The sequence below is a fragment of the Felis catus genome, chromosome F2 (assembly GCF_018350175.1).
Source record: "Felis catus isolate Fca126 chromosome F2, F.catus_Fca126_mat1.0, whole genome shotgun sequence".
Classification (NCBI taxonomy): Eukaryota; Metazoa; Chordata; class Mammalia; order Carnivora; family Felidae; genus Felis; species Felis catus.
In genome coordinates, this window is record NC_058385.1 from 26,052,365 (window position 1) to 26,066,640 (window position 14,276).

Genomic DNA, 14,276 nt, shown 5'->3' on the forward strand with positions numbered 1-14,276 from the left:
GAGTCTTTCTAATCTTCCTTTTCTGGGTCTGTGCATACTTTCACTCACTTTCCTTCTCCAGATTTATTTTACTTATGTTTGTATCCATCATTGCCCAGGTCAATTCTCCTAAGTGTAATTTGGGGTATATGACCATATAAATTTGACTATTCCTAATGTGGTGAAATGTAGAAAACTCCAAATAGTGAAAATCCAAGGATTATTTACATATAATTTAGGAAACTTTTCTGCGTCTTAGGTTAATGGTAAATTTATTTCAACAATTATAGTGTTGATAAAAAGAATTGATCTAGTCATCTGAGGATTTTCTTTTATAGCCATATATAATTCACAAAATAAATAAGCCTGCACATGAGAAGCAATAATTTCCTCCTTATATATAACTGTATAGAGGAGTTTATTATAAGTAGTAATGGTACGTTCCATGTCAGCATATTTAAGACATTAAATATTTAGAGAGTATGGTATAAAGATTGTATTTCCTTACTTTGCATGGTCAACTGGAGGTGTTGATAACAACAACTTACGTTTCCCCCTTGCAAAGACTTGCCATGGCAAGCAGAAGAGATCATCTTATCTCCCTTTTATAGATGAGAAAACTGGCTCCAACACGCTAATAGATCTGTTTGAATTTACACAGATTGAGGCTAAAGTTTTCATCCCCACTCCATACGTTCCCCACTTAACATTGCCTTTGTGAAAGCAATATTGTCTTTGGGCCATTATGAATTGCTTTGAAGAAAAAACAAGTGTTATGTGCTTTGATGCTATGTTTAGTAGGACATATGATTTAGGGGACTGTAGTGTAAGGAATAATCTAGAAAATTAATCAGATCCAGTGATTGTGTATAAATGGAGGTTTTTAGAGTTTTGGAGACTGCCACGTTTGCAAAGCTGTATATTTTGATATTGTTTGTGACTTCTCATTAAACTTTTCTCTTGCTAAAAGGCCGATGGTGGGGTGGGGTTTGGAGTTGGAGAAGACAGGTGCCTCTTTTTGCAAAAGGAAACCTAGGGCTTACTTGTATATTACTACCAGTCTAAAGAGTTCATCTTCTTCACTTTAACTTTTGAAAATGGCCAAACCAGTGTGCATTGGACAGTCTTTACAGTGTGGTACACACACCACTTTTATTGCAGAATGTAAAATTTACTTAGGGATTAAAAGAAACTTTCAAGCTACATGGCTTGGGAAAACAATATTTAGTCATGTTAACATTTGCTCTTTCCAAAATGTCTACACGTGTAATAGTGATATTTTAAAAGTCGAAAATACTGACTTAGCTGATAGACAGAGAGTACGTTACATATAAATATAATCTAAAAAGCCATAATATCAAATTGATGTAGTCTTTCCTTTGAATAATTTGTATTCAGCAGGATGGACTAAAGCCAGAGCAGAATCATGCATGAATACAGCTGCTACTTTTTCAGTACTAGATGCTTTGTAGTTGTTAACTTTACTCCTTATTACACCTTGAAATCTGGTTATTTTTGCTTCCACTTTTACATATAGTATCCTGAATTTCAGGGGAGGCTAAGTAACTTGCTCCATCAAATAATTAGAAAGTGTTGGCGTTGGGATTCAAATCCAGGTGTATCTGTTTCATAAGTCCATGTTTTTTCTTTTTCCTTAGCATAAATGTATGCATGGGGTAGTGAGTATTTTCCTAATGAAATAGTTTTTTGAACCACACAGGCTTCTGAGAGCCAATAGTTCTAGCAGAAGTGGGCAATCTTTATGTCACTGGTGGCTCACCTTTTATCTTTGCTCCAAATATTAAGCAAAGAGAATGAATCTCGGGGAAAAAAAGCCATTATTTCAATGTAGGGTTGTTTGTTCTGGTTCTCTACAGCAAGAGTGAATGATGGTTTCATGGATCACGACTCCAAAGGAGAATGCCCAATGACTTCTTGAACGTGATTGAAATAAAATCAGAATTTTGTTTTAAAGTTGTAAAACTGATTCAACTCTGTAATGGTGGTGGTAAATTAAAAAACAATGCAGTCTTAGGGGGAGGCATCTGTCATTGCTGTAGTCTTCCAGATGAAAGTGTAAGAGAAGCTAGAAAAGCCGCTAAGAACCAAATATTATGCCTGAAACAAAGAAGTGCAACTTCCTTCAGAGTAAATGATGCCCTTGAAAGGAGCCTTTGAAAGTAGTGAAGGAAACAGTGACAGACACACTTCTGGATAAAAATTTATTTTCTCTCCATTTAAAAAATAACTTTAAAAGGCTTTTGACCTGGCATAAGGCTACTCAGAAACGTTGGTAGCTATGGAGTAGAAAGTAGAGGTTTTCATATATTAAAAACTAGCTATGGGTTAGAAAGCAAAGGGCTGAAGTGCTCCTCATGAACAAAGGCTGTCATTGGGTAGGGGTGGGAATCAGTGTTTAGACCAGAGATATTTCCTATGTGGATGAGCCACCTAGCAAAGCCAACACAATATGCTAAGGAATAAAAACTGTTTAGGACAATATAAAGAGAGATTGTGACGAATCCTATGAGGACTTAGGTGTAGATTAATGGGCAACTGACGGATGGGAACATAATGTTTTCCCTGGGTTATAACAACAGCATTTTGATCTCTTAATTTCAAAACAATCAGAAATGAAACAATCTTACATGGAGAAATGTATTAGAGATTAATAAATTTAAGAAAAAATATTTCAGTGAGAGCACTTTCAAGGAAGATACAGTAAGGAGATGTATGAGTAATTTATTGAAACTAATTGATATCAGGAACTTATTAAATTCCTTTGAGGTCCCATTACACTGAGGTCATAGATGATTCAAGAAGCAGTAAGAAGTGATCACACTTTCCCGGCCTAGAGGCCCCAGGAGATACTACTCCCCTACTATAGAAAAATAACTTCTGGGTAAAACCAGACAGGGCAGGGCAAAGGAGCTTTACTTTTCCAGAATAAAAAAAAAAAAAAATTACAAATCCAGCCCCGTTCAGATAATTGACACTGGAGCATCCAATGCACTTCAATCTGTTACTGCCTAGAAGAAATAATTTAAGAGAAAGCACTGCAGGTCAACAAAGATGATGTTGCTTGGTTACTCAAAACCCTTTGGTAGCATGCTGAGTTGCTCAGCTTTTTAGAAGAGCACTCTTTGTATCCACATAGGAAAAGGATGGAGACCACTTGAAACCATTTTTAATTGCAAACCTGCTTCATCTGAAAGCAGGCTTCACTTTTGTGGTACACAAGCAAGTTTGGAGGTCTTTAGTAAGATGTAAACTACCAAGATATTAAAAAATGTTTAATTTGACTTGTTCTTCTAGATATTGATCTTGTTGTGATGAATTTGCTCTGAAGGAGTTTGAACCGTTTATTTTAGGGGGTGGGAAATTCAGGTTTTAGACTTCCTGGCTCAGGTGTTCTGGGGGCTGCCTGGAGGCAGCACTGTTCAGGGGAGAGTATGGAGCTCTGGTGTCAGACAGACTCCATCCAGATCCTTCTTTTGCTACTCTACGCCTTTGGGAAAAAAAAAAACTACTTAAAATGTCTGAGCTTTAATATCTCATCTTTTGCATAGAATCAGTGGTTTTTCCGTTGAGATTTATTGCAAGGATTGAATGAGAGAACGTGTGTTATGTGCTTAACACCTAACAGATTTCCAACATGTATTCACTTATTATTTTAAAATGAGAGTGCTGCAAATATTTTCTCTTCTATATCAGAGGCTCTGAAATATCCTTTTACAACATATCACCTATATGCGGTAAAGTGGGAGGGGCTTCAAAAGGGAAATGGGGAGGAGAATGTAGGAGGGTTGTTGAAATGGGGATGCTCTTTAAAAATTTAGCTTTTTCGAATGAAAAAATAAGAATTGGACTCTTTTTTTTTTTTAATGGGTGTAAGTAGAGTGGGACTCAAAATGTTTCCTAAGACTACAGAAAATGTTTTTCTTTCTCTTTATTATTTTAGACTAGTTGGTTTAATATTTATTCTGTATATTGGTATATATTTCATTTTATGTGCTACACATTTTGCTAAAATAGCGATACACTTTATTATTTAATGCGTTAGCAGATCGGTGGGAAGAGATGAGATGTGGAAGTTTTGTAGGCAATTCTGTCTCAGTGCTATATTTGGAAGCATAAACATTCACCCAATATTTTAAAAATTTCCTGAATTTGTACCAAATATTTCCCAAATTTAGCCAATAGGAATATAAAGAGCTAAGGGCTGTTGTGATCAAAAGTGCAGATTAGGTTAGACTTATTCCCAAAATGACAACAACATTCTTAAGCTTAGAATTCTCTATTTATATACCTAGACTGTTTCAAAAAATTGAAATTCCAGCTCTTTCCCTGATCATTAGATTTGTATTGAGTATAATTAAAATATATATATATATATATATATATTATTCCATTTAGCAGGAAAAAAAGGATTTCACAGATAAAAACTTGATCATTTTTGAACTAAGATGAAATGCCTAAAAGTTGTCAGCCTATTTCCCAGAATAATTCTTCATATAAGGGAAGGGAAAGGTGAAAAGGAGTAATGGAATGGATAAGCTTATGAGTAGGTGTGGCAAGTGTGAGGAAATGAGAGAGAGCTATGAGAACCTTCTGTCTCATAATTAGAGGGAACAGGAACCCCCCCAAATTTCAGTTTTTAAAGGTTGTCATTGGAGATGTAACCATTTGGGTTGGGCTGGGGGAGAAGGTGGTTAGCAGAATCCAAGCCAAATGAGAAAAATGAACACGAGAAATAATTTCAGAATCACAAGAAAAGCGACTTTTAGGATTTTAAAAATACGGCCTAGTATATCATTGCGGTTAAGATAACTATCCCTGAAATAAAACTTCGTGGGTTCAAATCATGGCTCACCACTTGCTAGGGGTGTTCCAATGCATAGAAAGAGCATCAGCCAGTACCTGGCACAGAGCAAATACTCGGTGACATGTTGTTGTTGATGATAGTGATTGTGATTATCGATATACTATTCCACAGAAAATAGGGCCAATTACTCCCTCATTGTGTTAATAAAAATAGAGTAATTTGGTACCATTTTCAAATGTGTGATCATCACCAAATTGACAGAAGAGAGTAGAATACCGGATAAATTGTCAGTGGTATTATTTTTAAATAGTATTAAATAAGAAAGGTCAGGCGCTAGAGAACACAAATTAGTAATCTAATTAAATCACCAGCAAAGAGACAGATTGTGTTAACAGCAGTCAAATTTGTTATTACAGAGCAATTATTAAAGTGAAATATTGAAAGTTGCTATGTATCATTACTAGGTTTTAAACATTTCATTTACACAGGCAGAGAAGTAAGTATAGAGTAATCAGTTCATTTGTTAGGTTAAAAGCTCCTTTATTTAAATATTTATATCATTTGTATAAAGGGAGCAACATTGTTGAAAACATAAAAAATATTCTGTGGCATTCTGAACTGCATCCCTTTATAAAATTGTTTGCACAAGTCGCTCTCACTAGAACAGTCTCCAAGTACCACATATCCTAATTTGTGAGATTAAATAACCGTTTCTGGTTTTGACATTGGTACATTTCCTTAAATCACTGTCAAATAAAATGATTTCAATGTGGCACCAAACTATTATTGAGTTATGTTGTATATTCAAGGAATGTAATGTTTTATGAAAAATCAGAATTATTACAAGACTAGGGAAAGTTACTTTCTTCCGCCACCCACCCACCTTGATTTCAGGACTTCGTTAAGACTAGGAAAACCTTTACAGGCTCCTTAATACTATAGTATTTCAACGGGACACATCGAGACTTCCACAACCTTTATATCAGCCTGAACCATATTCCATCCCGGGCACTGTCAGTTTCAAACTTGGGGACCTGGGACAAGTTAATTTTACCTCATGATAAAGTCATGAGGATCACATGACTGTTTTTATAGGGATAGGTCATCACAGTACTGCCAGAAATACATTTTTTTTTAATTTTTTTAACGTTTATTTATTTTTGAGACAGAGAGAGACAGAGCATGAACAGGGGAGGGGCAGAGAGAGAGGGAGACAGAATCGGAAGCAGGCTCCAGGCTCTGAGCCGGCAGCCCAGAGCTTGATGCGGGGCTTGAACTCACGGACCGTGAGATCCTGACCTGAGTTGAAGTCGGACGCTTAACCGACTGAGCCACCCAGGCACCCCCAGAAATATATTTTTTAAGTTGTTATTTTTAAAGTTTTATTTTCGTGAATCTTAAATGAGTGGCAGTCATTTGGTCAAATTTACTTAGGTACTACTGATATCTATTTAAGTAGGTGTCTGATACATTGAAATGTGTGTGTGTGTGTGTGTGTGTGTGTGTGTATGCACATGCACATAGTCATGTTTGGAATGGTAAGTATCCTTTGATTAATTATATTTTTTTTCTTAGAAAAGAGTGAAAGAAATGGGTTTAAACACACACACATACCCCCATTAATACAGATAGTTTCTGACTTATGATGGTTCAATTTAACGTGTTTCGACTTTATGGTGGTCGAAAGTGATAAGCATTAGATAGAAACCATACTCTGAATTTTGAATTTCTATCTTTTCCCGGGGTAAACATATGTGGGAAGATTCTCTCTCATCGTGCTGGAAAATGGCAGTGAGCCCCAGCTCCCAATCAGCCAGGCAATCACATTGGAGGGTAAACAACCAATAAACTTGCAACCGTTCTGTGACCACCCGACCATCCTGTATTTCACTGTCAGTACAGTATTCAATAAATTACAGGAGATACTCAACACTTCATTATAAAAAGAGGCTTTGTGTTAGATGATTTTGCCCACTGCTGGCTACTGTAAGTGTTCCGAGCACTTTCAGGATAAGTTAGGTTAAACTATGATGTTCAGTAGGTTACCTGTATCAACAGCATTTCCGACTTGAGGTATTTTCAACTTATAATGCATTCATGGCGACTTAACCCCATCATAAGTGGAGGAAGATCTGTCTATGCAACAGAAATTAGTATCGGTGTTTGGCATAATTGAATGGGTTGTGAATTTAGAGTCTTGAAGCTCTGGGAAGCTTTTATGAAATTCTCATCTTGAGGTTCATCTGATTCCACATATAGGGTGCAGATTTGTATTGTGAACAGAAGTGGCCTGGTGACTTTGACATGCCTCGCTTTGTCCTTAGTTGAGAATTTATGAGATGAAAGTTCTTGAGGAACACAAAATTTATTGGGGAAATATGCATGAATCATCTAAAAACTTATCATTATACATCATAAGTGCTGAAACGTATTTATAAGCTAATTGTTATGGGAGCACAGAGGAGGTAGCACTTACTTTAGGTTTTGAGGGAAAAATAAGGTTCATAGGAGAAGAACCAAAAGACATTCACAAAATAAAAGGAACAGCATTGGTCAAAGCATAAAGATCCGAGAGGTTGCCAAGAGGAAGAAGGTGGGTTTCTTGAACGACATATTGGGTGGATATCAATAGTGTGATCTGTTTGGAAGTTATCTGGATTTCTAAGCAAGAACTAGGATAAATTCTTCCCTTCAAGACTAATTTAAGATATGGCTACAAAAAAAGAAAAACAAAAAAGCAAAAACAAACAAAAAAACAACCCATAATGTGTTTTGGTGTTATTGGGGCAAAGACACTGAGGGTTTATTATCATTCTCTTTAAATAGGTGACCACCAGAGGCTAGAGGTGGTGTACATAATAGGGAAAACAATCAGTAAATGCAATAATAATGCCTTGGTGTGCACTTCTATTTCCAAGGGTAATTATTTGTTTAATTAAAGGCTTCAGAATCAACCAGAGATGCTAGTGCCCAGAAGTATTAAACATGAGTCTCTTTGGCAGTGCAAGAATTGTGTGGTGACCTTTCAACCTCTTAATATAATCCAGCTTTTTCTCACTTTGAAGACCATATCATGTGATGTCTTTATGTATATTATTTTTTCTTATAATTGTTGACTGTTTATACAATTATAGCTGCATATCACAAAAGAATTGAGGCTGAGAAAGGTTGAGTTATATGCCTAATTGATACCCTTACCTAGAAATTCATGGAACCAGGACTGGAATTTAGGCAATTCTGCATTCTGGAAAAAGAGTTCTCGCAGTATTGTAAGAGGTTAGACTGACAAGACAAGGAATTCAAGGCAGGAAGACTGTTGTGCAGGCTACTGAACTTGTCAGGAAAGAGAAGATGACAGAGGAATAGAGAAACGCACATGACAAGAGACACTCCCGTAGCATCAACAGCATGGGAGGACTCAGTGTAGAGATAGAATGAGAGGTTGAGAGTGATTTCTGTGGTCCAGTCATTTTGTATGGATTTCTGCACAACAGGGAGCACAAAGGAAGAACAGAGATAGGTGAAAATACTGATTTGTGCTTGGGGTTGAGGTTGGCAAACCAGGGCCTTGTTGGTACTTCTGCTCTGGAGCTCAAATAAAAGATCGGAATGAAGATGTGGATTTGTTGATGACTTGAACATAGTCTTCAGGTTTCCTCAGGTGATTGCGTTTTTGCTTTGGCCTCTCACATCAACTATCATATATTCAAGTTTTGGGGGGTCTTTTGGTTTTGTTTTTTTTCTTTTTCACTGTCTTGACAGAGAAGTTACAGTATGCTCATAATGTATGCAATGTGCCATTGTTATTATAACACATGATCCCACAATGGAGGTCTGGCCAAATATCCAAGAAGTAAAAATCAGGATGAACCTCCCCGCTTCCGTATTATGTCTGTATTGCATTCGTTGTGTGCTGGGGCTCGAGAATTTGCTCGAAGCTTACTGCTCTCTGGACTCATTTTGCTAACCACTGTTCACTGGAATGTAAGGTGTCCTGGAGTCTCACCTGAGCCCCACCTGGTGCTAATTTCTTTGAAAACCACATTTGGGGTTCTTGGGATACTGGCTGTGACTGCAGAGCTGGACGTGGGATGCTCATTACTTTTCATTCTAATGTCGTCTGCAGAAACTGCCTCTTTGGGAGCCAGGACCTGTGAGGATGATCTTCCGGAGCAGCAGTTGAGAGCAACCTCAGGTAACTGGTCTACTCCTTCTCAAAATCTCGTGGTCCTAACTGCGTTCCACTTGTGACTCTCGTAATTTATGTATGAAATGTGTCTCTGGAAGTGCTCTAATTAGATCTGATCAGATCTCTTATACAAGTAAGTTAAAAAGCAAAATTAAATATGCCGGATATTTGGACACATATACAAAGTAACATTTTAAAGAACAAGTAACTTCTGCAGGATAATTTCTCACATCTACATTCATACACTATCAAATTTCACCTAAGTGGTCAGTTTTATACAAACTCTAAGTCAAGAAGCCAAATACTGTTTTTCCCCAAATTAGTTAGTGGAGTTGTTTTTGGTAATTAACGAGTTGACTGGACTTTGTATAGTCATATCAGCACATTTATTAGTCCCTTGCATTGAGAGTGTGTGTGTGTGTGTGTGTGTGTGTGTGTGTGTGTGTTAAAAAAAATGGCAGCTATGCTTTCTTAGCTGCATTATATTCAGATACTTTAAGAGGAAATCCACCCATGGTGCCATGACGCACCTCATTGATTCCTGCTATATAAGTATGATCACAATTATCAGATTTATACAATTGGAATAATAATGTGCCATATATGATTATAAAATAATCATGTGCCAAAATGGTTATAAAAAGTCCTTTGCATTCATAATAGGGAACTGAAATACTTTTTTGCAGGTGAAAACGTTCCTTCAATATAAAGTCAAGACTTCTCTCTTTAAAAATTCTTTAAAGTTAGGGATGCCTGGGTGGTTCAGTTGGTTAAACGTCCGACTTTGGCTCAGGTCATGATCTCATGGTCCGTGAGTTCGAGCCCCGCGTCGGGCTCTGTGCCGACAGCTCAGAGCCTGGAGCCTGTTTTGGATTCTGTGTCTCCCTCTCTCTCTGCGTCTCCCCTACTCATGCTCTGTCTCTCTCTCTCTCAAAAATAAATAAACATAATTTTTTAAAAATTCTTTAACATTAAGTTTACCTTCACCTATTCATTCTCATGAATTCTTTTTCATTTTTTGTATTATTTTCCCCTAGAAAACTAGAGAGCATATTTAAAATAAAATAGCATACAACAGTTTGCCTCCCTCACCTCAAGCCAATCAAAGGATTTCATTAATAATCAGTTTGGAAGCAATAGGCCAAAAATCAAGACTATGACAAAAATATCAAACTAAAAGGAAGACATTCTCTGTCAATAAATTTATTTGTTGCTTTGTAAACAAGGGCACCGAAATCTACACCTTCACCTCGGTCTCTGAGAAGCTTTATACTGAGATACTCTCGGGATTTCTGGATATTTCCATGGAGATGTTCTACAGGAAAGTCTGATACAACAAATTCCAAGTGGAATTTCTCTTTTTGGTGAAACTGTTTCTTCTCCCCCATCTTAACTGATGCCATCCTGCCATAGACATAGTTATCGCAAAGAAGAAAACTAGGAATCATCGATTTTACTCAGAATATTAGTGCCAGCGACTGTTGGGCATCGGTCATGAATAAGACAGATGAGTTCTCTCAGTTTTTAGACGATATTTCTATACAAATAAATAAGTTATTTTCAGATTTCAGTAAATGTAATGAAGTGAAAGAGGTAATGTGTTACAGCAGAGGTTCTCAAAGCGTGCTCAAACAAACTCAAAGCATCAGCACAAACTGGGAATTGTAAGAATTCAAGTTCTTGGTCCCCCATCCTAGATTTACAGAATCAGAAACACTGAGGATGCGGCCTGGCAATCTGTAGGTAACAAGCCGTCCAGGTGATGTGATTCCCACTAAAGTCTCAGAATCACACCTTTATGATAGATGATGCACCCCTTTAGAAGCAGTGGTCAGAGGGGCACCTGTGTGGCTCAGTCGGTTAATGCTTCTGACTCTCGATTTTGGCTCAGGTCATGATCTCAAGGTTCGTGGGATTGAGCCCTACATTGGGCTCTGCGCTGACAGCATGGAGCCTGCTTGGTATTCTCTCTCCCTCCTCTCTCTCTGCCCCTGCCCTGGTGCACCCTTTCTCTCTCTCTCAAACTGAATAAACTTAAAAAAAAAAAAAGTAGTGGTCAGAGAAGTTCTCTGAGGAAATGACAGGTGAACTGAGTCCTAAATAATGAGAAGGAGCCAGAGTCTGGGGAAATGCCTTTCAGGGAGAGGTGGGAAGAAGTTGGTTATGTTCCAGAAGAGAAAGACAGCTAATGTGGAGAGGTTAATGAATGAGTAGGGGAGTGGCGTAAGGTGCATTCATAAAGGTAGCCAAAGGCCTGGTCACTTCAGCCAGAGTAAGAAGTTGGTGCATTATTCTGAGTGAAATAGGAAGTGTGGCAGGGTTCAAGTAGGAGAATAGCTTGCTTTTATTAAGATGTGCAGCATAAGTTGTAGGAAAGCAGGAGCAAGTCTTATCTCATTATTAAACCATTTCAAAATCCAGGTAAGAGATGAGGGTACTGACAATGGAAATCTAGAGAAAAAGACAGATTTAGTGTGTACTAAGTGTTCTGGAATTTGAGATAACAGAACTTGCTAATAGATTGTATGCCGATGAGAGAAAGAGAAGAGTCAAGGAAGACTCTTGCTTCGGTCGACGGCGGTGGCACCATTAACTAAGATGGAAAGATTGGGGTGAAACAGAGTGAGTTGTGTTGAGGGGGAGCCAAAAGTTAAAATTAGGCACATGAAGTTGGTATATCTTCTAGACATCCAAATGGAGATATACATTTAAAGTAAGGGATCTGGATGCTATCATCTAGGAAGATTATTATTTTTCCTCAAATTAAACTCTCTTTGTAGACAGAGAAGACAATAGGGCTTCAGGCCAGCGCTGGAGACACGTCAATATTTAGATTTTTTTACATTTATTTATCTGAGAAAGAGTTAGGGGGAGGGGCAGAGAGAGAGAGAGAGAGAGAGAGAGAGAGAGAGAGAGAGAATCACTAACAGGCTCCATTCTGACAGGACAAAGCCCGACCACAGGGCTCGATCTCACAAACCATTAGATCCTGACTCAAGCCAAAGTCAAAAATCGGATGCTTAACCAACTGAGCCATCCAGGCACCCCTCCAATATTTAGATTTTAAGTGGAGGAGGCCTCAGCAAAGGGGAATAAGAGGGAACTTTCAGAGAGGTAGAACAAAGTCACAACAGTCTGATGCAATGAAATTCAAGAGGGGGGCTTTTTTTTCAAGGGCAAGGGCATAGTAACTTCTGCTGAGCCAGGTTACGTAATATGCAGATGGAAAAGTGGTCACTGCATTTCACAGCATGGAAGTCCTTGGTGGCTCTGCAAAGACCAGTCGATTTGAAGCCTGACTGGAGAGTTGAATAATAAATGTGATTTAGTAGAGAAAGAGAAAATGCAAACAAACAAACAAGGCCAAAATCAAACAAGTACCTTCTTAAAGTTTTATTGAAGGGAAATAGAAGAATGGAATAGAATCTGGACTCCTCCTTTTCTTCTCATAATTTTGCTTCCTAAATTGAATTTAGTGTTCCAACTACTAAGTATTGCCTGCCATCTGTATTCCAGGCACTGTTGGGACGCCTGGGTGGCTCAGTCAGTTAAGCGTCTGACTTCGGCTCAGGTCATGATCTCACAGTTCATGGGTTCGAGTCCCGTGTCGGGCTTTGTGCTGATAGCTCAGAGCCTGGAGCCTGCTTCTGATTCTGTGTCTCCCTCTCTCGCTGCCCTTCCCCCATTTGCAGTCTGCCTCTCTCTCTCAAAAATAAGTAAACATTAAAAAAAATTATATTCCAGGCACTGTTCTAGGTGCTTCTGGCACAAAAATAAACAATATAATTACTGTTTTCAGTAAAGATGTACCTATTAGGGGAAGTAGGCTATACACAGATAATTTTCATATCTTAGGGTCAGGTTTTTTTTTACATCAATGCGTAAGAAAATAAAAGCAAAAAATAAATTTAAAAAAATTCAAAAATGTGTCTAGAACCATTAATCTTTGTTCAACATTCAGGGAAGAGTTTTTGGAGAAAGAAGTAACTAATAACACTAGTAATAACATGGGTAGCATTTTTAGCGCTTACTTTGTGTTAGTCTCTGCACTGACTGATTTTTATTCATTATCTTAGAACAAACCTATGAGGCAGGGGTTATTAACCCCATTTTTATGGATGATGAAACTGATATTTCCCATGCTGTGCTTGAAGGAAAAGTGGCAGTTATACAGTGGCAATAAATTGTTCTAGATAAGACAAGAAAATATAATGGTTTATCTTACAGGGGAGGAAGAGGGCATTAATAATGGTTCCATGTTTCTAGAACAGTGGGTTCACAAAATATGGCCATTGGACCAGTAGTACAGCATCACCTGGGAGCTTAGAGATGTCGAGTCTTTGTTTTAACAAGTCTTCCATGTGATTCTGGTGCCCTAACGTTTGAGAAGACTGTTTTCAAAATTAAGTGGGCAGGAAGGAAAGAAAGATGAGAGTGGGGTGGTAGCTAGGGACCAGGTATCTTGAAGATATTCTTACCATGTATGGAAGATTGAACTTGTAGATTTTAGATACTCTAAGATTTTAAGTGGGGAAGTCGGGTTTAAATAGATCAAACTGAGGATAGATTTGGTTGGAGTAGGTCTGGGCAGAGAGACAATGGGGGAGTTCAGGAAAGAATTCTTATAAGCTAGGTATCTAGAGTAGATGCTCAATAGCTAAAATTAAAACTAATATATGAAGTGTTTAAGTTACTCTCCTCTGCTTCCTCTTTACATGATTCCTCCTTGGGCTTAAAAAGTATGCAGTGTTTTCCTCAGACAACTCAGAGGGTTCCCAAACCTAATTGTATAAAAAAACAATGGGAACCAAGCACAACTGGCTGGTGCTTAGATCGGAGGGCTACTACCGAAATAGATTTGCTTAGAAATTGTATAATTTTATAGAATAAATTAATAGCGATTTTCCAGTCATTTTTTTATTATTCAAAAGGAAGTATTCTAAGCTAGTTATTCAAAAACTTTTCTTTCTTTGAAATATAATTTATGTGTATGTGTAGAGTAACTTATAAGATCATTATATTAGGTATGATAAAAATGCTAGGGGAAGTTATTGTAACACACTTGAAAAGTATAAGACTACAGTAGTATTTTCTCTTCTTCCTAGTATTTTGAAATATTTAAAAACAAAAAATGTACTATCACTTATTTGAAAACTGGGAATGGAGCACCTGGAGGACCCAACTCTTGATTTCGGCTGAGGTCATGATCTTATGGTTTGTGAGACGGAGCCCCTTGTCGGGCTCTGCACTGACAGCACAGAGCCTGCTTGGGATTCTGTCTCT

The 14,276-nt window shown here is 37.7% G+C and overlaps 1 protein-coding gene across 3 annotated transcripts in view; it reads left to right on the forward strand.

The window, feature by feature from the left end:
* ZFHX4 (zinc finger homeobox 4) overlaps positions 1-14,276 on the forward strand; it is a 161,694-nt gene that overhangs the window by 117,723 nt on the left and 29,695 nt on the right. For all 3 annotated transcript variants that reach the window (XM_011291342.4, XM_023248243.2, XM_023248244.2), the window contains exon 4: positions 8,931-8,999. In XM_011291342.4, coding sequence (XP_011289644.3) covers positions 8,931-8,999 — 69 coding nt within the window. The remainder of the gene's footprint in view (positions 1-8,930; positions 9,000-14,276) is intronic.